This window comes from Sinocyclocheilus rhinocerous, unplaced genomic scaffold (assembly GCF_001515625.1).
Source record: "Sinocyclocheilus rhinocerous isolate Xijiao unplaced genomic scaffold, SAMN03320098_v1.1 scaffold25, whole genome shotgun sequence".
Lineage (NCBI taxonomy): Eukaryota > Metazoa > Chordata > Actinopteri > Cypriniformes > Cyprinidae > Sinocyclocheilus > Sinocyclocheilus rhinocerous.
Genome location: NW_015647048.1, coordinates 270,825 through 297,389, shown reverse-complemented (window position 1 = coordinate 297,389; position 26,565 = coordinate 270,825). Strand labels below are relative to the sequence as shown.

The 26,565-nt window shown below is 36.3% G+C and overlaps 1 protein-coding gene across 1 annotated transcript in view; it reads right to left on the bottom strand.

Annotated features, from left to right (window-relative positions):
• LOC107708577 (voltage-dependent R-type calcium channel subunit alpha-1E-like) overlaps nucleotides 1–20,279 on the bottom strand; it is an 88,011-nt gene extending 67,732 nt beyond the window's left edge. Inside the window, exons 1-5 of the mRNA XM_016512839.1 lie at nucleotides 20,005–20,279; nucleotides 10,077–10,182; nucleotides 8,697–8,836; nucleotides 1,911–2,014; nucleotides 1,637–1,795 (exon numbers count right to left, since the gene is read on the bottom strand). Coding sequence (XP_016368325.1) covers nucleotides 1,637–1,795; nucleotides 1,911–2,014; nucleotides 8,697–8,836; nucleotides 10,077–10,182; nucleotides 20,005–20,213 — 718 coding nt within the window. The 5' untranslated portion in view covers nucleotides 20,214–20,279. The remainder of the gene's footprint in view (nucleotides 1–1,636; nucleotides 1,796–1,910; nucleotides 2,015–8,696; nucleotides 8,837–10,076; nucleotides 10,183–20,004) is intronic.
• Between the last annotated feature and the right edge of the window lie 6,286 nt (nucleotides 20,280–26,565).

Sequence of the window (26,565 nt, the reverse complement as noted above, 5' to 3'; positions counted from 1 at the left end):
CAAATGAAGTTCTTAGCAATGCATATTACTAATCAAAAATTAAGTTTTGATATATTTACAGTAGGAAATTTACAAAATATCTCCATGGAACATGATCTTTACTTAATATCCTAATGATTTTTGGCATAAAAGAAAAATTGATAATTTTAACCTATACAATGTATTGTTGGCTATTGCTACAAATATACCCCAGCGACTTCAGACTGCTTTTGTGCTCCAGGGTCACAAATGTTACTACTTGTTTCAGAACGTTCAGAGAACATTCAAAAGTAACATTCCCTTAATGTTTGCAAAATGATCAAATGGAATGTTCCCATAACATTCACATAATCAGGAAAAATAAATACATAAATAAAACATCTTAAAAATGGACATTTAGAGAACATTCAGAAATAACTTTCAAATGACTTAATTGGACATTAGCGCAAAGAAGTTATTTTTACTTTGTTCATGAAAATGTGTTAGTTTTCATTACCTAATGGGAATGTTAGCACAAAAACTTTTTCGATTTTTTTCAGTTGGACGTTCGCCTGACATTTTTTAAATGCTACTACTTGTTTTAGAATGTTCAGAGATTTAAAAAGATTTTAAAAGCAACATTGTCACAATGTTTGCAAAATGATAAACTGGAATGTTCCCTTAACATTCGTATAACCTAGAAAAATCTTTTTCAAACATAAAAAAAAAAATGGACGTTTAGAGAACATTCAGAAATAATGTTTTCATGACTTAATGGGAATGTTAGCAAAATATTCTTAGAACATATTTGTGTTAGCTAGGGAGACAGTTTAGCAAGACCACATGGTAATGTCATAAATGTTCACGGCGTTTAATTACTTTTACACATTAATTAGGGAAAATTACAGTATAATGCAATACAGTGAATAACAACCGTCTGTGGTCTCCCAGTGCTTTGTGATTAACCTACAACAAAACAAAAGCAATACGCCTTTTTGTCTTGCATTTCATAATGAAATTGGACGAGCTCAGTGCCGACCCATTTTCTGTAAATTATCTTTCATAATTGTGTGCTAAGGATTGTGGGAGGTCGTAGGACACAGAGGATACACTTGATGAATGATCAAAATATGCTGAACGAAGGGCGCAAAATGAAGGCTGCCTTCCAAGGATCCTTTAACCTGAGACAGCCTTCGATGCAGCCTAGATTTCACAGCGGAAACGATGTGCATGGTGCATGCTGGAATCTTTCTCCAATGATGGCCATTCAAAAAGCTGAAATAAGATTACTGATAAAATTCGATGTTGTAACTACACTGCTTCTTTTTGGGAGTCTAAAATAAAAGAGTGAAGAGCTGTGGTGCCGTCAGCCAATCACATTCGTCATAATCAGATTTTCCAGTGGCGTTTGAGTGATAAGTCACATGGCATTTAGGCTCAGGTGATTGGCAGCAGAACTGAGCACCCGAGATCAAAGATGGCAGATTTCAAATTGCACACCGCATGGCAGCTACACTCTAACCGCGGGGTCAAAACAACCCAATTGCTGGGTTTGTCCATATTTTACCCAGCACTGGGTTGTATTTAACCCAGCATTTTTTAGTGTACAGTATATTGTATTAGAAATATCCAGCATTCCTGTTTCATTTAAGTTAAAGGCTGAAACGTTTCTCCATACCGAGAATATCTGGAGAGGGCAGGCAAGTGTGGTGTAATTTCCCACTGTAAAACTCCAGACCGATGATAGCGAACATCAGGATGGCAAAGAACAGCAGAAGACCGATCTGCAGCAGCGGCACCATGGCTTTAATAATGGACTTCAGAACTATCTGTAAACCTGGTGGAATTCATCTGGATTAGTGCAAAGCTGTTTAAAACCAAATATTGTGTTTCATATGTGACAAGATGAGATTGATTTTCATAATTGCTGATTTGGTGGATGAGTTACTTACTAGGGATACCGGAGACTAGTTTGAGGGGTCTGAGCACACGCACAGCTCTCAGGGTCCTCAGGTCCACTGGGATATTCATATGAGAGCCAGCAGTGGCCAGAATCCTGCAGGCAAAAACAAACACACCGAGGAAACGGGAAATAAGAGAAAACTGTTAAAGGGAAAGTTCACCCAAAAATGGAAATTCTGTCATCATTTTCTCACCCTCATGTTGTTCCAAACCTGTACGAGTTTCTTTCTTCCACTGAACACAAAAGAAGATATTTTGCAGAATGTTGGTAACCAAAGAGTTTCTGGTCCCCATTGACTTCCATTGTTTTGTTTTTTCTACACTATGGAAGTCAGCTGTTTGGTTACCAACATTCTTCAAAATATCTTTTGTGTTCAGCACAAATGATGACAGAATTTTTATTGTTGGGAGAACTATCCCTTTCAATGTGGCACAGATCTGATTTATTTATTTTTTTCCCCACCACACAGATCCTTTTCCCAATGAGACAAAAATATTTTCATGTAACATGACATTTTTCAAAACTGCATGCTTGATTTAGCATTGAGTTATAAAATTATTCATGAATTGCACTTTATGATAGACAGAAACTGCAAAACACGTTTACTTATAATATTTGAATATACATTATGGCTCCTCAAATGTCGTGATGCTCTCTACACAGTGACAATAGATGTTCAGATGTAACAGTTCTTTATATAATAATTTTATATAACAAAATGCGATATAATAACACTTTACAAAGTTCATCAACCTTTTTCTGTAGCCTCCAGAGCTGCAGCACGTCCGTACTATTGTACATCATGATTTGCATCAACAAATCCTTCATATCGGCTACAGGAACAGAGAGGAGCCTGCTTCATTATGCCTTTTTATAAACATCCGCTTGTCTTACGGGAGCTTTCAATCTGTGATTCAAAGGAACTTATGTAATGCTTCCTGATCAAGTACAAAATCATCTATTAGAATGTGTGTTTCCTTAGGCTTAACCATGTTTTATGTATTTACTGTAGTGTCTTTAACACAAAGGCTTTTTCTAACTGAACTGATTTTGTTTTGTGTAAGTCATAATAATCAATTACGTTTGTACCTTTGTGTCATTTCACACATTTCTATCAATCAGTGTAGCATGACCAAACACTATTAATTATTTCACAATTTGATTTCTTTGTACCTGTCAGTGAAAAAGCTGAAATGCAAACATGAAATGAATATGGGCTCACCCACACATGAACACCTACACACAGCGCTGAACTGAGCTCTGAGAGCCAGTCAACGGGGAGGGGGATGGAGGAAGATGGAGGAATAACATTATCAACACTTAGTGGTGAATCATCGGCATATCTGCAGCAAATGCTTCATGTTTCACACACTATGAAAGAAAGGCTTCATGCTGAGTCTATGCTGCGTTCTGAACATCTGAGCACACTGTACGCTCATGTAGCGCTCCGTTGTCCACTTCCTCAAGACAAGCAGTAGAAGTCCTGATAAACTGTAAAATATTCACACTTGACGCATTATCAAATGTATTTCTAGGGGAAATCTGAATGACTAATTCTATGAATCATTTAATCTGAATTCATAACATCAGTAGCTGCGCTATGCAACTTTTGACTCTCTATCGCCATATGTGGCTGAATCATAAAATTGCATGTCGCTTGCAGAGGACTCGTTTTAAATCGACTTTAGGTAGCATGCACTTGCAGATTTGTAAATGGTTATAGAGAACAACTGGGCATCATGCACTAAAGGACTAGCAGACTTTCAAGTCATTCTGAGTACAACAAACTCAAACATGCAGTTTGTTGCTAGGAGACGCACGATAAATGAAAACAATGTGTTCTAAAATCAGTTCAAAATATCAATCATGCTTGATATCAGATTCTACACGACAACAGTGTTTACTGTAGCAACAAGCTGCAATCATTCCTAAGCACTCACACGTACAATTTACGGACGTGATTATATATTTAAAAAATTCAAGTTGTGTCTCAAATGACGCACTATATACTTTTTTATGTACTCAACCATAATAAAAGCTGCACCAGTTGAGCGCATAAAGTGTCCAACATTCCACACTTCGTTTTTTCGGTTAATTAAGAGCATCATCCGGGCATTTAAAGTTCATTTTTTTCTATTTGGAATTTTCTGTGTGAACACACTAAACACACTATTTAAACATGGCATAGAATAATGCACGAGTATGTGAACTGGGATGCACATTTAGTGAAAGACAGCTGTGGTTGTCAGAACTACTGTAAAAAAAAATAGTAGCAGTTTGAACTAATTGTTACAGCTTGAACTTAAATGTAAAGTTAAAAAATAAATAATACATATAATATACTGAGAGAGAAAGACACATGATCAATCAAAGTTCATCACAACTAGATTTTCCACAAGCTGAGGAGGAAAATACTAATATATAGAAGGAGCACGTAGTGTCAGACACACAAACACAATACACCATCATGGTAACACACGTGACAGTAAAATAATGTAATAAACATTCATTTAACAACATAAGATGTAACAGAAAACTGATAAGAACTATGTACATAACTGATAAGAAAAGAAGAAAGAAACCTCATTATTTCAATGAAAAGTCATCAAATGTGAGCTCTCACACAGAGAATTCTGGGAATGGCAATATCCTTTTTTGATGACTGGTTCTTTTCTCTACAGAAAGTAGGACATTTAACATCATTTTACAGTAAAATTACATAAAATGCCCCATTAGATGTATCACAGCTAGGCAAGAACACCTTCAACACTGATTTTTATGTAATAGCTGAATAATGGAATTGTATTTATTTTTAACCAAAAAAAAAAAAAAAAGACAGCTTTAAATAAAATAAAACCAGCAAAAACATGCCACTGGAAACTCTAAGCAATTCTGACGACACTGATGCAATTATTCTGAATGCTTCCCCTGGTATATACTGCATGTTCAAAAAGATGTTGTAGTCAAATGTTTAAAATTACTTGGAAAGATTTATGGCTTATGGGACTGTAGTTACTGTTCATATTTTGTCCGAATATTGTCTTTATAGGTTCACGACGTCAGTGGTTCTGGAATGTTTTTGACGTTTGTATTTTGAAGCCTGTTGAAAAGACCTGTGCATGCTGGTGTTCCCATTAGACTTATTAACTAGCTTAACAATGCTTTCTTGGTCAACTAGAATCGTCATGTTGGTTGACATAATCACAGATTTCGCGGGTGAACTAAACCAGCACTAACTAGCATGTTGACCTATCAGCTGGTCGTCAGCAGGGACAGCTAATCCAATGCTTTTTACATTGGTAAAGACATTTCAGACATGCTGCATCTCTGTACTCTGCATGTAGACAGTCTCAAACATTACTTGAAGGATCATGAGAAGCTGTGTGTGAGCTGTCACTTCAACGCTATCATACTCGTATTTGTTTTATCATGTCAAATGCAAAGTTTCTCCATATGTTCCCAGAGGACCTGTGAAGGAAAAAATATCAAATTGGCTCTGTCCCAGAAGATTCGCTTGCAGCTAATCATTAATTTCAGAAGAAATGAAAGCCACAAGCAATGGCCTACTGGCCTTGTTTCAGTTCCCAGATGAGTGGAATGACACATGTAGTTTTCTTTTAAATCTGACTTACTTTCGCTGTTTTTAAAGAGGTCAGGTATGTTGGAGTCAAAAGTGTGTCAGATGTGTAGCAGGGATAATCGCTTTCGTTTCAGATTTTAGCAGCCACTCTAAGAGAGATTGTCAGGAGAAAAACTGGCATATAGACAAAAATGGATAATAAGGTTGTGTACAAACATAATATTTATTATTACTTTTTAACAAGACATTGTTAAAGTGGATCGTTCAAAGCCAAACAAGTTCATAGGATCAGATATAACACATAACATCAGCCTCATTCATGAAACACAAGCAAAAACAATTATCTGTAAAACCACTCTGCGATTCATTTGAGAGTCAATTTATGATCAATTTACAGAGGAATATGTTCTGCTCATGTTTAATGAATGAAGCCCGATGGATGCACTTAAAAATGTCTACGCAACGTTATAGAAATTACACCTTTCATTGATGTGATGTGTGTTAAAATCAATGTCAGACTGTTTCCCAGCTTTTAACAACATCTATTAAAATGTGAAAAAAAGACCTGGCATGATTTGTCATAATTTCATCTATTAAATGGATAAAAGCTAGGGTGCAAAATAATTTCTTGCTGTAGACACCCACATTACATTGACTACAGGGGGTCAGGGTTTGGCTGGCTAGCGCAGGCTATTATGTGTGCAGAAAAGCATCTTTCTCCATTCATAGTCATTCAAAAGTAGCCATGTATTTTGACAAAATATATTCACGAAGCGGCTGAGAGCAACTTTTACTAAGAAATGGGGAGAAACCTTAAGCTAAGAGAAAGGGCGGGGTTGACCTTGTTGCTATGGATGATGTCATCAAGCTCACTAACTATGATTGGCTGATAGGGGATGGGTTTCTGTCAGTCATCCAATCATAGGAATATTGTAGAACCAGGTATCATGTTGCCATTCAAATAAAGATTAAAAAAAAAAAATGTTTCCATAATCAAATAAAGTTTTTAAAATGTAGGTGTCACTAATTAAACAAGTATATGTTCAGCTAATTGTCAGCCTCTTACATGTCTGCATCTCGTAAACAATTGTTTCTTCTTGCCCAACTTGTACATGAACATATTCAATTAAATGGAAATTATCATGAAATGTTTCTAAAATGTTTATAGCCATAGGCCATTGGATGGTTTGTGATTTGGTCTCAGTGATTTAGGAGTCGTCTTGACTAGCCCTAACTTTTCACAGATTTAGGTGCTGATTTCACGCTTTGAGAAATGCTCTTAAAGCAAAAATGTAGGAGTCCTAAAATTAGGACTGACACACCCATTATTTTTAAGAGTTTATTCTAAAACGGCAAGTTAGGAGCGACTTTTAGCCTTAAGATGTGTTGTGAATACGGCCCCTGGCCACTAAATAAGCAAACATTTGTAATATATGTTTACTATGCTATTGCTGTGAGCGTAATGTTAAATGGGTTGCATTGTCCATTACTATAAGACAAATGAAAATTAATTGTTCACACTCCATCGTTCAAATACAGCTCAATGTTCTGGATCTTAGTGTTGTTTGTTTTCTAAAGAGAGCTAACATTCTGCATCAGTGCCACTGAAGGTAAGCGTCATTTTTTGTTTCACTTGTGATCTGTTTCCATCACTAATCATTTACCATATGTAATGGGTATTTGATTTCACCATATCCTCATCAGCCAAACACTTTGTCTAAACTATTGAGTCTTTATGCATCCCTGCATCTTTTATATAGCATCTGAGAACTTGGAAGGAAACATGGAACTGAGGTAAGCAGGAATGAAAACAGTTCCTTGATGAGGAATCCTACCTCTGCTGTTCACAGCCTACTCAAACACACAGTCCAGTAGCCAAGACATGCATCTAGCCTGCAGAGCAGATAATCAGGTAGTGAACGGGACTGCATTCTAGTCCCTTCCCTCACTAACTTCCTTTTGTCTCAAGGACTTAGGTTATATATTTAAAGGATGCACGTCCTTGCTTAGATTGCATGAATGCCCACTACTGACAGAACCCATGCAATTGGTTTAAACGGAACACTTTAAGCTATTGATCACTTGGAACCCATTTTGCAGCTGATTTATTATTTACAGTTTTTTCTATATTAATGCATCATTATATAGACCGATGTGTGGAAGCTTGTTTCAGCCACTGGATAAAAAAAGGTAATTGCAACCTTTTACAACCTTTTATCTCACAATCCTGACTTGTTTCTCGCAATTCAGATTTTTTTTCTCAGAATTGCATGATATAAACTGACTATTCTGACTTTTTTCTCAGAATTGCATGATATAAACGGACAATTCTGACTTTTTTCTCAGAATTGCATGATATAAACGGACAATTCTGACTTTTTTCTCAGAATTGCATGATATAAACGGACAATTCTGACTTTTTTCTCAGAATTGCATGATATAAACGGACAATTCTGACAATTTTCTCAGAATTGTGATATATAAACTCACAACAACTATGAGTAATAAAGTCAGAACTGCAAGATATAAACGCGCAATTCTGACTTCTATTCTCATAGTTGCGAGTTTATATCCCACAACTTCACAATCCCCTTCACAGTTCTCAGAATTGTGATATATAAACTTGCAACTGAGAGTTATAAAGTCCAATTCTGAGAGAAAAAAAAAGACTGACTATTTTCTTACAATTGCACGTTTATATCTCACAAAGTCAAAATTGTGACATATAAATGTGCAATTCTGAGAAAAAAAGTCAGAATTGCAAGATACAATTTTGCAATTACCTTCTTTAAATGTTTTATTCAGTGGTGGTAACAAGCTTCCATTCCTATGGGAATGCTTGGGCTTTTGAGGAAAACTTAAAACACACACACACATAATACAGCATAAAAATAGCTGCATTTTGGGACACAGAAGTACCTGAAGGGTAAATATGAATAGACTCGCTCTCTCGATCAGAATTGCGTGATTGAAGATCAGCAGAAACGCTCCTTGCCCACTTAAGGAAGTGGAATGGACTTCCACAAATCCAGTGGAGAAGTGCTTAGGGAACTTATGATTGCAAGCAGAAATCGAAGAGCAGATACCAACTACGGGCCATGCCTACCATAGCAATGTTTTGAAGGGAAGCACACTATTCCTAGCCCTGAAGTATTAAAAATCAGTGGGGAGAAAGAAAATATAAATGTCACTTACCCACTTAGCACAACAATGAAGTCCATTACATTCCAGCCGTTTCTGAGATAGGAACCCTTATGAAAAACAAAACCGAGCGCCACCAGCTTGATACCAGCCTCAAAACAGAAGATCCCAATGAAATAAGGCTCGGTCTTCTCCTAATGGACCCGATGAGAAAGAAAAAGATCAAACGATTAAACAAAACAATCGATAGAGAATATCATAATAAGTAATACTGAAATGCACATTCTAGCTTTGATTTTATAATGATATCAAACTTCCAAATTTACAGAGCCCGGGATGTCACCTGAAGAAGAAAAAAAGACCCACAAATCTGTGGCCACGGTTTTGCAATTTGTCCCCTCAGTTTATAAACTGCACTCACAAATTCTTAAACTGTTTCCTCGATTTAACAAAGCGTGCTCATGGATTAATAAACCATACCCATGAGTTCCTAATCTGTGCTTTTAGATTTGTAAAACCATACCTTCAGATTTTGCAATCTGTACCCACAAATTCATAAATCGCGCCCATGCTTTCGCAATCTGTTTCCATGGGTTTGCAAAGGGATTTAAAAAAAAATGCTTAACGAGGCTTAATGTCCTAAAACAACAACCAGTGAAAACCAACTTTCTCCCACATTTCTTGTCATAAACACTATCACCATAATCCAAGAGGAAAGACAATAATTTTACGCTAAGCATTTTCTCCCCCATAGAAAACTGTGAAGAAAACATACACCTTATTGATGTAGCAAACTATTTACAGAATATGAATGCAATTCACTAAATTGCATGCTAAGCATTTTCCTTTCATAGAAAACTATTATAAAGAAAACGCTTAACGTGGCTCAATGCAGTGATACTAAAACTCAGTATACACCTTACTGCTGATGCAGCGCATTGCATTCGTATTCTGAGTTCTTCTGCTTGCCTTTACATACATAATTTTAATAAACTGTATCCCAGATTTAGCTTTTTTATAACACTGTATTTGTCTCTTAAGCCACATTAAGTGTTTCTGGCCCCATCAGCTTGCTTGTACATAGTTTGTAGCATCAGTAAGATATATACTGAGTTTGGTCTTTTATTATCCTAATGCATTAAAGTGGGAATGAATTGCAAAGAATTTGTGAGTATGGCTTATAAACTGAGGGGGCGAATTGCAAAACCGTGGCCACAGATTTGCTAGCCTTTTTTTCTCTCTCCGACAGGTGATTTCCCAGTGATGATGGTTGCCATTAGCTTCTGAGTAACAGTATGTATTTTATTTTGTACTCTCTGGACTCTGGGAATCCAATAATTTAGATAATATGTAGTATAAGTAGTAGCAAGAGTTTTGAAAGGTTCAGTTGTGTTTATCTAAAATATGAATGTATTAATGTTTTTTAATGCTTACCAGCCTTTTGGACATAGGCGTCTTGTCCTCACCAGGAAGATGCTGTTCCAGGGATAAAACGATGCAGTTGGCTATGATGGTGGCTAGGATCATATACTCAAATGGAGTAATGGCACAGGGGTCAAGGCAAATATTACATCAGGTGACAAAATGAGAATGACCAAATTTAAAAAAAAGTTTACATCTGAACAACAAAGAATCACCTCGTCAAGACTGACACACTGTACACTTTACTTCACACATTACAAAATCGTGTACACCTGCCTGCATTAATACCCCTGTCCTCTGTAGAAACATATACTGTATATACGTACATAAATGTTTATGTATCAGTATATGGACTTTTAAATGCATAGTACCTAGGAGTAGCTGACTAGAGATCCAGCTGGCCAGTCAAGTTTACCTTATGTAAATGAGTCAGTGCTGCATTAATGGAGAGTATGTGAGTGGATGAAGTGTGCATATCTTCACTGACAGACTCACTATAGCTGCATTGTCTTGCTTTAGCTCCTGTCCGCACTGGATAGCCTTGTAGCGGTTTACACAAATTACATACACTCTGGATGAACTCAGATGTCCGTAGAACCAGTGCAGTGCTTGTAAAAGCTTTGTGAAACCACTTCTTGTCGAATGGAAGAATTTTCTTCCTGCTGTCCTCAAGTACTACGAGCACAACTAAAGTCATGTGATCCGCAACTAGTCAACGCAGACCCAACATTCATTCATTGCCAACCAACCAAAGTTATTAATTGCTAGTTGGTGCCACCCCCAATATCACATTCAATTAAGTCAGTATAACTGGCTTTGAACATCCATTGAATGTGCCTCCGAACAACACACAGCGTTTTGTTTCTGAATGATTCCACATTTTTGAACCAATCAGGCGAGTCAAAGATTCATTGACATTCTCAAAGACAATCACTTGCTTTGTTTCTGAAAAACATCAGCCGTTTAATCGATTGAATGAATGACTCAATGACTCACTCATTAAGAGAATCACATAACAGAGAACATTGCATAACATCTAATCAGGTTGAATCAGGCTCTTCAGATCCGAGTCCTTTCAAAACCTGAATGAATTAATAATAATTAATTCCCCACAATTAAGTAATCAAAGTCATTACATGGGGCTGAACGAGAAGGGATATGGGGCGATGCCAATGGTGGAGCAGACGCTCGCGAGCTATCTCTCCCCATCCTCGGCATCATCCTCGGCATCACCCACCAGGCCTGTTAAGCTTACATCTAGTCTGGTTGGGAAAGCTTATACGGCAGCCGAGCACTGGACGTTTACGCACACAGAGCTGCCCCATGGCGTAGGGCAGATCAGCTTTTTGTTTGTTTTGGTCCGCCAAAGAAAGGATCTCCGGCGACCAAGCAGACTATGAGTAGGTGGGTGGTCGAGGCCATCTCACTAGCTTACGAGTCCTCTGGCCTCCCGTCGCCTATGGGGGTCAGAGCGCACTCGACCAGGAGTATGGCGGCCTCCAAGGCTTTCAGCTTGGGTGTGGCCTTGCAGGACATTTGTGCTGCGGCGGGCTGGTCCTCTCCGCACACTTTTGTCCGCTTTTACAACCTGGACCTGGCATCTACCCCAGGTTCCCAAGTTCTCTCTTCGTGATGTGCTCACAAGATACACACACAGGCAGTGGGTATTCTCGTTCCCAAAGCGATCTCGACGCAGCTCGAGTTCCTGAAGGGGAACGTCTCTAGGTTACGTATGTAACCATGGTTCCCCGAGGGAACGAGACGCTGCGTCTCTTTGCCATACTCCCTGCATCCCTGCAGGCGCTACTTCATCGAAGCTGGTTTGCGCTCTGCCGGATGCGCTTTTATGCTTTCTGGTGCTGACGTCACCCCGCTCGTGACGTCTCGCTGCTCCATTGGACGGATTTGACACGTGCTTCAGAACGTGGTCACGCAAGGGCATTCCCAAAGCGATCTCGACGCAGCGTCTCGTTCCCTCGGGGAACCATGGTTACATACGTAACCTAGAGACGTTTTAGTTTCATATTTAGAGTATCATTTCTTTTTTATTTACTTATTTTTTTTAGTATTTTAATGTTATGGCCACATTGCAGCCTTAAAAGTTTATGTGTAATAAAATAATAAAAATGAATGTTGAATAAAAACATTTTTTCTAAACCTTTTTTTTTTATTGTCTATTCAATGCAAACACGATAATGACTTTAAATTATCTTTTGGGGGGTCATTTTTTCAGCCCAAATTGGAGTGTGATTAATTGGCGATTAATTATTGGGCACAGCATGAATTAATTAAATTAAAAAAATGTAATCAATTCAATTTAATCGATTAAAAATTTTAATCAATTGACAGCCCTATATATATAAACATATAAAGGGGTAAAGTAGGGTTGACAGTGTAATTATAGATGTAGCTACAGAAATTAATTACAGATGTAATTAAAGGTATTTTTAAATTCAAGTACAATGTAAAACATATATAACACAATAAGTGAATTTTATCAAATTATTAATTTAAATGTAAGTACATAGTAATTAAAGACACTTAATATGAAGCATGTCCATTTATTGTTTTCATTTTAAGAAATAATAAAAATCAACTAAATGTTTATAGAAGTGACTTATAATAAACCCCATGTAATTGATCAGAGAAATTTAGCTGAGTGTCTTTCCTGACGCTGGTATTAAAATGGACATTCTTGGAAGTTTCCGTGACTTTATTTATTTATTTAATTTTTTTTTTCATGGGATATGTCCATATTCATTTGCTCTAGCACTTCACAGAAGTTGTGTAAGAAAAAAATAAAAAATAAAATAAAACAGACTACAGCCCTATTAATTTGGTAATTGTTACTCGTCTGTAAAAATAAATCTGTATGACTCCTCGGATAAAAAACACATGTGTTCAGATGACGATTTATTCAAAGTGGAGGAGGTTGTTTTGTGATCTTATAGGACCCCAGAAACGTGCTTCTCAAATTGTCAGTCACATGTTCAACATTTATATAAATATCCTATTTTATAATAGGAAAATTGATGCACTATGGGTTTTATCTCCCCAAATGATGGATGTACGTTTAAAAATATGGAAATTAGCAGAAATAAGTTGGCAAGCTCTTATTTAAATGAGGTAAACATTTGACCCTAAATTATATAAATATATATATAATACATATTTTAAAAGTTTATTGCAAAATAAAAGTTTGCACATTGTAACATGCACATTACAATGAAGTGCAACAGTTGGATGCTTGTAAACTCAGAGATGTAGATTCAGACACAATTAAATTACCACAAAACATTTGGTACCCCTGCCATACATTTTTATGTGTGGTGAAAAAAAACAAAAACAACAACATTCTGGATTCGGATGGCAATAAAATCACCAACTAGTCCACATAACAACATCCAATGGTTTTTTGTTTTGTTTTGTTTCACTACTTTATAAGCATCACTTTTACTGTTGATCATATTTCGTCATTTGAACAAACGTTTTAAAGTGTAGCACTTACAGTAAGTCGTCTGCACTGGCTGTGCTACGGACATGAATGATACCTCAATTCATGCAGCTTGTAGAGGAAAGCTGTAATACTACTTTTCTACGCAACAGGAGGGCCAATTTTCACCATTCTTGTCAGATAAGATGGTTGCAAGTGAGGTAAAATACTTGGAAGCTATTATACAAAAAATGGCATTATAAAACAATAAGCATAGTAATGTCAGTTCAGTCAGGGATGCACTAACCTAGAATTTTCAGCTTTTTTATTTTTGGCATCTCTCTAGCAGCGAGGATTGCCATGGCAACCTGCTTTCTACAGTTAACCTCCTCCAGGGAGGGTGGACTGTGAGTTTTGCTCACCTCAGAAACAGCCAAACATTATCTCAAGTGCTGCTTGTAATGCGCTTTCAGGCTCAAGTATGAAAATCATGTGCATTCCTCATAAGCATGTGCTATGACCTGAAATCTGTTGCTGCTGATTGGATCGGTAGAGGTGAATTTAATTCATTAAGTTGAAGGAATGTCAGAAAACATGAAATATATACTCTATTCAGTTTGTTGTGCAAGTTCAACAAGTATTGAAAAGAACAAGTAATGAAAGCCAGAGTACACATGGCCTTATACAGGAACTAAATCAGGGTGACAACTACTATTAGTTTAGTAGTAGAAAAACTAGTAGTCAGCAAGTCTAATACACATTACGATTTCCTCATAGCCATATGTCTGTTTCTTCTTTAAGAGTTGTAGCTTATTTATTCACTTTGATCCTAAAACTGGTATAAAAATATACATGTAGGCTATATAACATGCTGCACATACAGTAATACGCATACACTATATAACAGCATGGATTTGAGTGTAATACTAGTACAGTGTCTTGGGTTCTGTCCCACCATTGCATAACAGACATTTCTCAGTCTGTGTTCAAAATATTAATTAAATCTGCAGCTGTGTAATTGTCCAAAACAGTTTGCTAGGGAAACAAAACATTTGTGATTTATTTTCCCCAAACACATTCTCAAGGGCTTTGATATTATCATTATGAAATTATATAACTATATGAACTATAGCCCAGAGAAAAACTGTATTGTTCATAAATTGTTCTTTTTTTTAGAAGACTTAACTGAGTTTTCATTATTTTTTATTTAAATAACATCTTTGTCTCAGATGTTTCTCCCAATGTCCTAAAACAATAGATAAATGAGATAATTGTTGCATACAGTAAGAGTTTAGAGCCATAAAAACTAATGCATACAGGTACGTTTTTGGAGTGGTAGAGTAGTAAATGTAGATAGATGCATGTTTCCGTATGTTCATTGTGGTACGTATGCCTCTAAGCGTCTCTGTCCTTGACTAAGAGAGGACAGTTTGCTTGCTGGGTTTATAGTTGACGGCTGTGCATTCTTCAGCAGAATGACATAAAGTTGGAACCCAAGTGCAGTTGAATAATCATAAGTTGAATGAACAAATCTGTTAAAGCTACCCATACAATTCACTGCAGTTTCCATCTGAAATGAACACTACTGGCAGTAAATCACCAACAACTTTAATTCCTGTTCACATAAATTATGATTACAGGGGCAGATTATCCATTAATAAAGACTTATTTTTGCATGATACTATGTTATGACCTCAAAACACTTCCACCATAGTGTATGATTTATAAACAAATACATTTTCATGTCTGTATCACGTAACCATCTGTATTTGTATGGCTTTTCTGACTAAGTAAACTTGCTCTGTAGCACACCCGGTACAGCATTGCACTTATGATGTGAAGAACTCGGGTACGAGTCCCATGAAACATGAGTCATGATAAAAGAGCACAAAGACTTGTAGAAGCACATTAAAATGGCATGGTAGATTCTGCAAATGCATTTTAATCTCACAATTGCTTTTGTTAACACTGTCGTTTAGGTTTAGTGTAGGTGCGTTATTTTATTTATTTACTTTTTAGATGCAATAGAGCACTGACCTTATATCACCACTCACCGGACATTTAATTTCCAAACTGCCGCAATACAGACGGTCAACATTGCCAGATTCACGTCCATCTGTTTTGGATAGAATTAAACATGCTTTTAGTGCCACTCGCTGAACATTTCATTTCATTTAGAAGGTGTTGCAAAACATCCAAAAAGCAACGCAATATCATTTTGCAGAAATGCCACTACAGGCACATTTTTCCAACGGGCCTGGTTTTGTAAGATTTCTCATTTGGTAGATTTTAATGAGACTGCCTGTAATTGCAACATTTAAACAAACATATTTGAGAACAAAGTCGTGGTGAATGGTGTTCACTCTTTTCCCTCAGTTTGGCCCAAGAATGCCAGATTTCTCACTTCCATCTGCTGTCACGTTCACAGCCACGAGTCCACGCTCATGCCGACCATGGACCCTGAGTCAGCGCCCATATCTGCTACAGATGAGGTTATATCCATCTCAAACCAAACTTGTGTGCTATCAGCGCCCGAGCTGTTCACATCTACAAACCAGGAACTCAGACTCCCTGCCTCAAACCAGAAGCTTCCCTTTTCTGCAGCCTTCTCAATTATGCCAAGTTATGCATTCCTTGTCATAAGCTGTGTTTACACCTGGTATTAACATGTGTTTGTTCAGTCGGATCACAAGCAGACGAGGGAGACACATTCCCATTTACACCTGGTGTTTTGATCCATCCTCTTTTGTCATATTCGACCACTGATTTCTTTGAGGTAAGTGTCTATAGGCGGGTGTATGTATGGGGTTTTTCTGATCTTTCTATCTAATATTGTGAAATAAGCTTGTGCAATTCACACATGAATGCTAAAGGAGACAATGGAAATGATACGGAGAGCAGCAGCTTATGTTTCTGCTCTGACAGACACAAAAATATGCCAAACGCTGTGGGTTTGTGTCAGAATCAGGAAGAGAACATTGTGCTTTTTACATTTTTTCCCCCATCAAACCAAACTTACGATTTCAGACGGCAAAGTTTAAATTCCGTCTGGCTAGCGTGCTTTAATGACACGTCCTGTAATGTTTACGCATTAGGGCAGTAGGCGGAGAGGAGGCGGTCTTTAGTGGTTGTTCGAACACATTCAACACCATGAGCGTTTTCACTACGAAAGCAATCTGGTCGAATGCATTTTCAACTACCTCTGTACGTGGACTATAATGGATAAGCTCAAAACATTTCACACCCCATTTACATCTGTATTTAGAACTGTCCACTTGTGATGGGATCGACAAAAATGCATCTTAAAGGGGTCCTATTATGCTTTTCCAACTTTAGTTAGTGTGTAATGTTGCTGTTGTGTGTAAGAAAAAGGTCTGCTGGGTTGAAAGCTCGAAGTTCACTCTAAAAGGAGATTTTCTCTTTAACAGAAAACATTTTTTAAGAACTACAACAAACGGCATGTTTGGACTACAGCGAGCTTCTTCCAGATTTTGTGACATCACAAAGTCCCTCATTTAAATAATTCGCGCCCACGGGATATGCAAAAAAGGAGACGAGGCCTGGTTGAGCTGCGCTACAGAAGACGAAGAACAGCAGTTGCTTTAGTAGCGTGTTGTCTCTATGTCGCGGTTATGATAAGGGCCGTGACATTTCCGGAACACGCTCTAAGCGGTTTGCCAATCACAATGCACTGGACCAGCTAACCAATCAGAGCACATTTTGTGTTTCAGAAGTAGGGGTTTCATCGAAACAGGAAGTAAACAGCGTGTACGAGACAGTTTGGGAAGAGATGGTGCTGCAATAATGTAAAATATGTAAAAACATAATGTGCTTTTGGAACAATCAAGCATGAAAACCTATTCTTGTGCACCCCAAAAAACAAATCAAGACTTTGTAAAAGGGCATAACTGGTTAGGTGCACAAGATGGTATCAGTGAGCTTCGGCGAAGCGAGTGTGGGCATGCTTACTTCCGGTCTTTGCAACGTTTGCATAAAAAAAAATAAAAAAATAAAAACATTCTCCTTGAATTATTGTGTATCTCTGTGTGGAAATTCATTAAGATACAGTGCGGAGATTGCTTCATTCTTTCTGCTGCTGATTACGCGGTTCACTGTCAGTGCTTAGTCAAAATCCACAGGGATCTCTTAATTCAAACAAAAAACCCACAAATGTGCAATACTGTACATTTTCGGAGAGTTGATTTTGTTCTGACTGCTATCTATGAGATCATAAGGTGTGCGACGAGACGTTCAGAGACTTCAACCTGCATTATGGACTCAATTTAATTATTGTAGGTTTGCATTTATTAATAGATCGGCGTTTATATTTGCCTGTGTTGTTTTTATTAGTATTTATCTGTTTTGAGAAAATGAGTTTAAGAGCATCTGTTGCATAAATCATTATCTGGAGTCTATAAGCAGTACATATATTTTTACAAACTTTTTGCATTAATGAACTAAAGTAAAACAAACCTTTTAATTATATCTATAGCTATTTATTAATTTGATCTTTTTATAGCCCGCGCTTTCATTTAAAAATATGTTTTTGTGCAAAGTGCAAACGTAACATAAAATATGTAGTGGAAATGTTGATGGAACAAATAGATGTATGTGCAGAATTGAGAAACGGAGATTAATTGTCTCACAAGGCAAATGGTTTTCAGTTCAAAAACGTCGAGGCAATACAAACATTTTTGAGAAATAAGTAATTTGTACATTTACATAATTGGTAAGCGAAAAATACATTGTGTAGCTATGTGTGCACACCTACTCAGGGAACCATGGTTACATAAGTAACCTGAGACGTTCCCTTTCATGGGAACTTCGAACTGCGTCCTCTAGGTTTCCCATAGCAACCCCTAGAGGACGCAGTGTCTCGTTCCCTACTCAGGGAACCATGGTTACATAAGTAACCTGAGACGATTTCCTTCATTCACCTCTGCCTGACCCAAACATCTGGATGGCTCATTTAACATTTTTATTTTTATTTTGCATGTTAAGTCACGTCACTGCAATCGATACCCCAGCCCACATGCTTGTGTTTGCACTCACAGAATCAGTTTCTACAGCCAGCATGGATCACTATCCAGCACCACCACAAGGTCACAATCCAAGTCCACCACAGTCCTGAATCCCAGGTCCTCCACAGCCACAAGTTCACAAACCTGTGGTCCAGGTCCACTTTAGTGTTCACGTTTGCAGCACAGTGCCCAGCAAACCCAGATCACAGCTGTCAACATCCACCAGCACTGAGCCATTACTGAGTTTGAGTTGCCATGATTGAGTTGTTTAAAGTTTAGGATGTTATGCAATGCTTTGCCCATAAGAAATCCACCCCTACACTCTCAAATTAGTACTAATATGTACCATTAAGGTACTAATATGTACATTTATGGTACTAATATGCATTCTTTAAGAGTAAATAAGGTACAAAAGTTTACCTTTTTAAAAGCTACTGTCCCAGTGACAGATTTTGTACCTTTTTTCTGAAAATGTAGGGAAGGGGCTCTGTAAATGTTTTGTTGATTTATGCTGTCATGCTGCGTACTTGTCTGTTTGTTGTAATATTTCTTATGTCTTCATTTTAAAGTTCTGGTTTTTGGTATTCAGTTCTGTATTCAGGTGTGTCTTGTTATTGGTTAACTACCCTCAATTAGTCCTTAGGTCTTGTTGATTAGTCTAGTCTTGTTATTGGACATTAATTCATCCAATCCATTGCAAAGAACTTCATACACACATATACGGTCTGCATTTCTTTCATTCTTGAACATGAATTCATCCAGCACACAAAGAAATGCACATTTCCACATTTTCACGTCAAGGTCAGATGTACAGAAACAAGAGCTTGTAACACTCCAAAGAGAAAGGAAAAATTGAAATCGCATCATATGACCCCTTTAAATGCTTGGCAAATATGACAGAGGACAACGCATGTAAGATCACTGGATTCTCAATTATGAGAAGCTAAATATCTCCATATGCTTTCATTTAATCTCATTGTGTTCATTTTATATTGGCTAGATTAACCTTGATCTGGTCTCTTAATTTGTGTAGTACATTAAAATAGTTTTGTGCGGTTCCCCAACTCTTTTTAGCATTTCTTTCAATATTTAGATATGTAAAGCTCTCACAAGCAGTTCTGACTATGAAGTATCATTTATTAAACTGTTGCACCCCAGAACGAGTGTCTAGCACAAAGTCTTACTTTTTTTTTTTTATGTTAGAAACCATTTTGCTAAGGGCTGAATGCCAGAAGTGTCTAGAAAGTCTAGAGAAGTCTAGAAAAATCAAGTGTGTCTTTTAATACAGAACTTGTTGCCAACAGATGGTTTTTGCAACTTATTTTCGGCTTTTACTAAATGTTTCCACAAAACTCAAAAGGGCAGGTAACTTCAGTCAGAAGATAAAACAAGTAAGACAACACAACCATCAAACAGGAACATAAATCAGTGATAATTGCATGCAATTTTTAATTGTGTTATTCGCAAAAGGCTTATGAAAGGATATGGCCACTCTATAATCCTCTTTGCATATTTTCTTATGATATTATTCTCAGCGAAGATAAAGAGAGACCTGTTGACGGTGAGACAGTTGTGTTTGGCTGGGATGGGGTTGTACAGAGCCATGGTCCGAGCCCGTTTAATCTCCCCGGCGGACTCGCTCTCTGCCTTCCCCTCAGCGCTCACCTCCTTAGGCATATCTTCAGACTGAGCCATGTCTCAAGATCTCGAAAAATAATCAATCCCAGCTTTCATAGACGATACCAGCTTTACTCCATTCTTCTAACGGCAAGCCAGCTTGAAGAATATCTCACGAGGTTTGCTCAGTCCCGCCTGTTGCGCTCCGTAAAGAAACTTTCTGTGATTAAAAAATAATAAAAAAAATGTTTTAAAAAATACAGTCCTGTTTATCAGAAGGCTGCATGTCTTTTTCGAAGCCTTGTATCCTTTTCTTGGAAGTGTTCTGCCATGTTTCTCTTGACAAAGATCATGAAATCCTTTTCAAACGTCCAAAAATGACACTTCTAAATCTTCTCAGGCTATTAAATGTGAAATTCTAGCAAAACCCAGCCTGTTTTTTCTCGATGCGCAGATGAATGGTGTAATGCGGTGCAGTTTGTGATACTTGTTACACTGGTACTGTGCTCTATAACAGTGAATGTGGTCTTTTACCATCACATATTGCCTCATCTCTCGCACTCACCCGCCCCCATCTCTCTCTCTCTCTCTCGCTCTTTCTCTCGCTCTCTCGCTCTCTCTGCCCCAATGCTCCCCCTCCCACACACACACACACACACACACGCTACGGGAAATCAGGACATAGGAAAACTGGTTACCATGGAAATGTGTTTTACATTTTATAATGTGATTGTGAGAGTGGCTTATCATTTAGTTTGTCAGATGGTGAGCTGAAACAGATTTGTAGCACAGTTAAGGCGTCTGTACTCAGTTAGTGCAAACCTCAACAGTGAATATATTTGTCTCTCTCATTTGTTCATCGTGAGTTCTAATAATTCACAAACAAACTAAATTATCTAATGGATAAAAAGAGAAACACCTTGTTATTTTAACAGATTTTTAGAGTATCTTTATAAAAGGTACAGTACCTTAAAGTTGAAATGATGCTCTCACACCGGCATGTAATAAATATCTGATTTGATTCACAGTATGCATAAATAAATATGGAAAATGTATGTTTATTTTTGCTCATCTTACCCTGGGACAGCTGTAAGTGTCACAGTAGCTCCACAGTGATCACATGATTGAAACAGGCAAAAATGTAGGTTAAATTCAGGCATTTGGCAATATTAGCTTTTGCACAGCTTGTACTTTTCCAGTGTCTCACATACTCAAACTGTGACAGCCGTCCCGGAAAATCTAAGCGTGAATTTTAATGCCTTTCTCCCATTTTAGCACTGATTATTCTGACAGCGTTTATATTCAGTGCTGGTAGTAACTGAGTACATGTAATCTGGATTACATAATCAGATTCCGAAAATAGGTTACACTTTATTTTAAGCTGTCCTTGTTACAGTGCAATTATACATTTAAGTGCTGAGTAATATTAATTAACTACATATACTTACTATATGGTTAAGGTTAGGATTAGGGTTCCTTGCATGTAATTATGCATAATTAATTGTTATTATAATAGTACACACATGTAACATGCATAACATGGACACCTTAAAATAAAGTGTTGCCCAAAAATTAAGTATTTGTAATTAGATTAAATTACATTTGAATCAGATTACAGTTATCTTTTATGGATTACATGATTACGGATTATTCACACAATGGCAGTAAATTATTTATAATTTATTGATTCTCCCTAATTTTTTTGTTTTTCTTGTCTTTCTAAAAATATTGTGTCATATAAGATAGCGTTGAATATTCACAATATAGATTGGCCATTCAAATGTCATGTAAAGTAATTTGCGATCCATGTATCTGAATTTGGAGACAAAAGCACCTCTTAGGCAATTAGATCATGTATGAGACGATTCAGACGAATAATTATGAAAGTTACTAAACACTGCTGATATATAACAGACATAAATATTTAAAAACTGGAAGACTTTGACCATGTCATTTGTGTTTTCATGTTTATTCATGTTTTTTCATGTGATGCAGGGATTCCCAAATACTTACTTGAAGTCCCCCTGAGATTTTGTTTTTTTTTTGTGCATTTTTATGATTTTGTTAATAATAAACCCACTTCTTTCATTTACCCCAGTGAAGTAATGTAATGTTTACGGTTTGCTGCATTTCATGTTGATAACAAGGAATGGAATATATATATGGAATATACCAAAAGTAATCCAAAAGTAGTCAGAATACGTCACCTAAAATTATTGATATAGATTACATTACTGACTACAATTTTCATCATGTAATTAATCAGTAACAGTAATTACACTGTAAAAAAATAGTGTAATTTTAACTGTAAAATATTACAAATGCTACCAAAAAAATGTGAATAGGTCTACAGTAAGTTCCTGTACTATATACAGAGGAAAACTGTAAAAGATCTAACCAGACATTTCATGCAATTTTACAGTAAAATGCTGTAAATTGTACAGTTTTATAAGTAAAAAAGATCAAATCATTTGCAGTCAACCTAAAATATTTACTTGAAGTCCCACTGAGATTTAAAGTTAATCTTTCAACCATGTAACAACATATTTGCATGTTCTCGGTTCTCTGATATTGGTTAATGGTCACATGCAGGTAAACAAATGAAGTATTTCAGATATAAAAAAATAATTTTTCAAAAACTGTAAACTGACTTTCCCAGAATTCCCTGCATGACATTTCACATTTGAAGGTATTTGTTTAAATAATCATGTTTCTTAATAGTTTTTGTTATCAGTTCTGCACATTTGGGTTTTGTACAGTTACATCTTCTGCTGTTTAATGAATGTTTATTGTATTATTTAAGTGTCACGTGTGTTTCAGTACCGTGATGGTGTTTTGTGTTTGCATGAATGACTCTATGCACCTTCTGTAAAAATGCTTTAGCGTGTGGAAAAGCTGCTTATGATTCATTCTTCATTAATCTTCATGTAGCTTGCTCTTTTACCACCTGCATTATTATGGTGGTTGTTTGTATATGTTAAAGGTAGGAAAGAGATGTTAGCAGTAGTGTGCGTTGTTGAATTTACTGGTTTAAAATGAAATCTTCTTGTTTTGTAAATTACATTTGTATACTGTAATTGTTTTAGGCTGTTCTGTAAATATGTTTACATTTTTTACGTATTTTTTTTTGCAAAATTATTCTGGCAACCACATCTGCCAAATGTTGTTTTGTTTTTGTTTTTACCATGTACTGTAAGTGATAGCAACTGTTTATATTTTTATTGCATTAGTGACAACCTGCAGAGTACATTTTAATTTCAGAACTTCTGAACTATATTTAAATCACAAATAAAATGCATGCTACTTATTGTCTGGCTGCATGAAACTGCTATACATCTACAGCATTTACACTGATTTATTGACAGATTTCTCAGTGTTTGAAACAGTAAAACAATGAAATCGTAATCAGAACTGTGAACTTGAATTGAAGATCATGTGACACTGAAGACTGGAGTAATGATGCTGAAAATACAGCTGCGCATCACAGAAATAAATTACATTTTAAAATATATTCAAATAGAAAGCAGTTATTTTAAATAGTAAAAATATTTCAGAATATTACTGAGTTTGCTGTATTTTAGATCAAATAAATGCAGGCTTGGTGAGCAGAAGTGAATTCTTTAAAAAACATTAAAATATTACTGTTTAAAAACTTTTGACTGGTAGTGTATGTCTATGCAAAAATATAAGTGATTCACATTATATAATGCATTATAATGACATAACTGATATAATCTGAATCAGCAGATTCTATTGTTCTCTTGTTATTCTATTGGACCTACAATCATTGCAACACATTGCAAAATGAGACTGTATTGTGACGCAGGTGTGAAAGTGACTAACATGCACATGCATGCACACACACACACACACACGCACGCACGCACACACGCACGCACACACACGCACGAACAAGAAAAATACAGCAGCATACTTTACTGCACAAAGTGTTAATACTGACTTAAAGCCTACTAATTCATATAACAATATTCATGATTTGCATACATTTCAGGTTAATTTATAATAATTTAATTGATAATTATTTCGTTGCCATAGAAACGCAGTTCAGGATCATACATTAGCTTCATCTGTTAGTTCATAAGGCATCTTCTTTGATGTGAAACACGTGGGCTTGCTCTTTATGTGCTGACGGTATCACCGCTTACCATTTGTTCACGTTCTGTTCACTTTTATTTCCCTTTGCTTATCGCAGGGGAACATAGCACAGAAAACAATAATATTGATATAGAAAAAAAAAATATATATATATATATATATATATATATGTGTGTGTGTGACATACTGTACAACATATGTCAAACATAGATTGTCTGACTTAAAGGGATAGTTATAGGGACCAAAAATGAAAATTCTGTCTTCATTTTTTGACCCTCATGTTGTTCCAAACCTGTATGAGTTTATTTCTGCTGTTGAACAAAAAAAGAAGATATTTTTACTGATATTTTTATTTTAACAGTTGCTGGTAGCCATTGACGTCCATGGTATTTTCCCCTACTGTGGCTACCAGCAACTGTTACCATCATTCTTCAAAATATGATCAAAACTGATGTTTTGTAATTTTCTATGTAATCTTTATTCTGTCTTCCATAAAACTAGCTGAAAACTAAACCAACTAGAGAGAAAAAAAACATGTGATCGTCAACAGTTCCCGCTATTACTGCTGGACTGAAGATACTGTTTCATTGCATGCATAGGGGAAGAAAAAAAATATATATAAGGACAAACAGTCCAAAAACTGTGATCCAAAAAGACAGATGGGACAAATATAAATCAAACCACAGTCTGGTATCAGACCTAGACATTCTCAGAACAAACTGTATTTTAGACAGATTTTTACTTAACAGACAGATTTATTAACCGAGTATGACCAGTATAGTTTACCATGGAAACTGATTATTAACTGATAACTGAATGAACCGGGGAAATGAGGACATCTGTTGGTCGCAGGGGAAACTGTGACTTGTGATTGACATTGATTTACTTTGGTTTTATTTTGAGCAAACAATATGTTGACTGGCCTTTAGTACAACAAGTTCAACAATTGACTCTGTTAACAGTAGAACAATACGCTAGTGCACAAGTGCATTTTGATGAAGCTGACTTTATAGTGACAACCTGCAAAGAAAGCATGAGATGATGCAGTTTGCCGGAGCTCCTCTGCAGGACATCACCCGCACATTCCCTGCACATCTGGATCCTCACAGCACAATAGCTGTTGCAATGTTAGATATACTGCAGCTCATCACAACATAGACGGCAGATCTGTCTGCATTTTCATTAACTTGTTTATTTATGATTTGCATAAATATTTGAACGGAAATAGTAACCTGCTAACACATGAAACATAAGGTTTAGTTTTACATTAGATTCTTTTATGAGCATCAGCTGAGTAAAACATTTTAAAACTCATTAGAAAAAAAATCACAAAGTTAAAAAAAAGCTTTGAAAGCTGTTTTACAACTAAGTTTCTTTCAGAGCGCTCATGTAAAACTGCAAAGAACTGTATTATTTTAAGATATGTACCGATTTTAAAAAAAAAATTTTTTTCGTGGAACAGAACTGCTCGGGAGTTTAGCTGAAATGTGACAGGAATAAAGCTGGAGCATGCATTTTTTCTGTGCTACTACTGTCAGCAGAACTATAATAAGGTATAAAGCTCCAACATATTAGGAAAACTTTTATCTTGAGATGTAGCTGATCTGTCGAGAAGAAACTCCACACCAGTTAAACACCCTCTGGCTCAGCCTGCTGTGGAAGCCACGCCCCCAAACTCTCGCTATTGGCTGCGCGGAGGTATGCAAATACATAGGCCAAAAAAAGGATTTATAAGCCTATGTATTATTCTACCGTTATATTTTCGGCTGATTTATTGTAAGCTATATTTTTAAAATATATATTTAAAAAAAGCATTTAAATAAAAAAAGCATTTAAAGAATATATATTTTGCTCTCCATAAATTGAAATCCATGAAAATACATTAATCGCAGTTGAAGAAAAAAAAATATTTATTTGTTGTGAACATATAACACATTTGAATAAAAATAAATAATGAATAAAACCTTATAGGCTACTGTAAGACTGGAAATGTATTGTCTTGCCCCTGAAATACATTTTAAAATATATTTTGGTTTGAAGATTGAAAATAAATGTATTTTCAATTTCAAAACTATATTTCATCAAGCTTTGCGGTTTACAGCATATATTCAGCAAAACATTTTAAATATATTTTAGTCAAAAAAAATTAAAAAGCCAAACACAAAATAAGTTTTTATTACAAACATCTTGTGAAGTTCTTCTTTCTCTAATTTAAGACTTCCATAACTGATATTTAAGACTTTTTAATGCTATTTAAGACTTTTTTATCACCCGTGGGTTCCCTGGTTCTTATATATGTAGCCTATAAACCAGC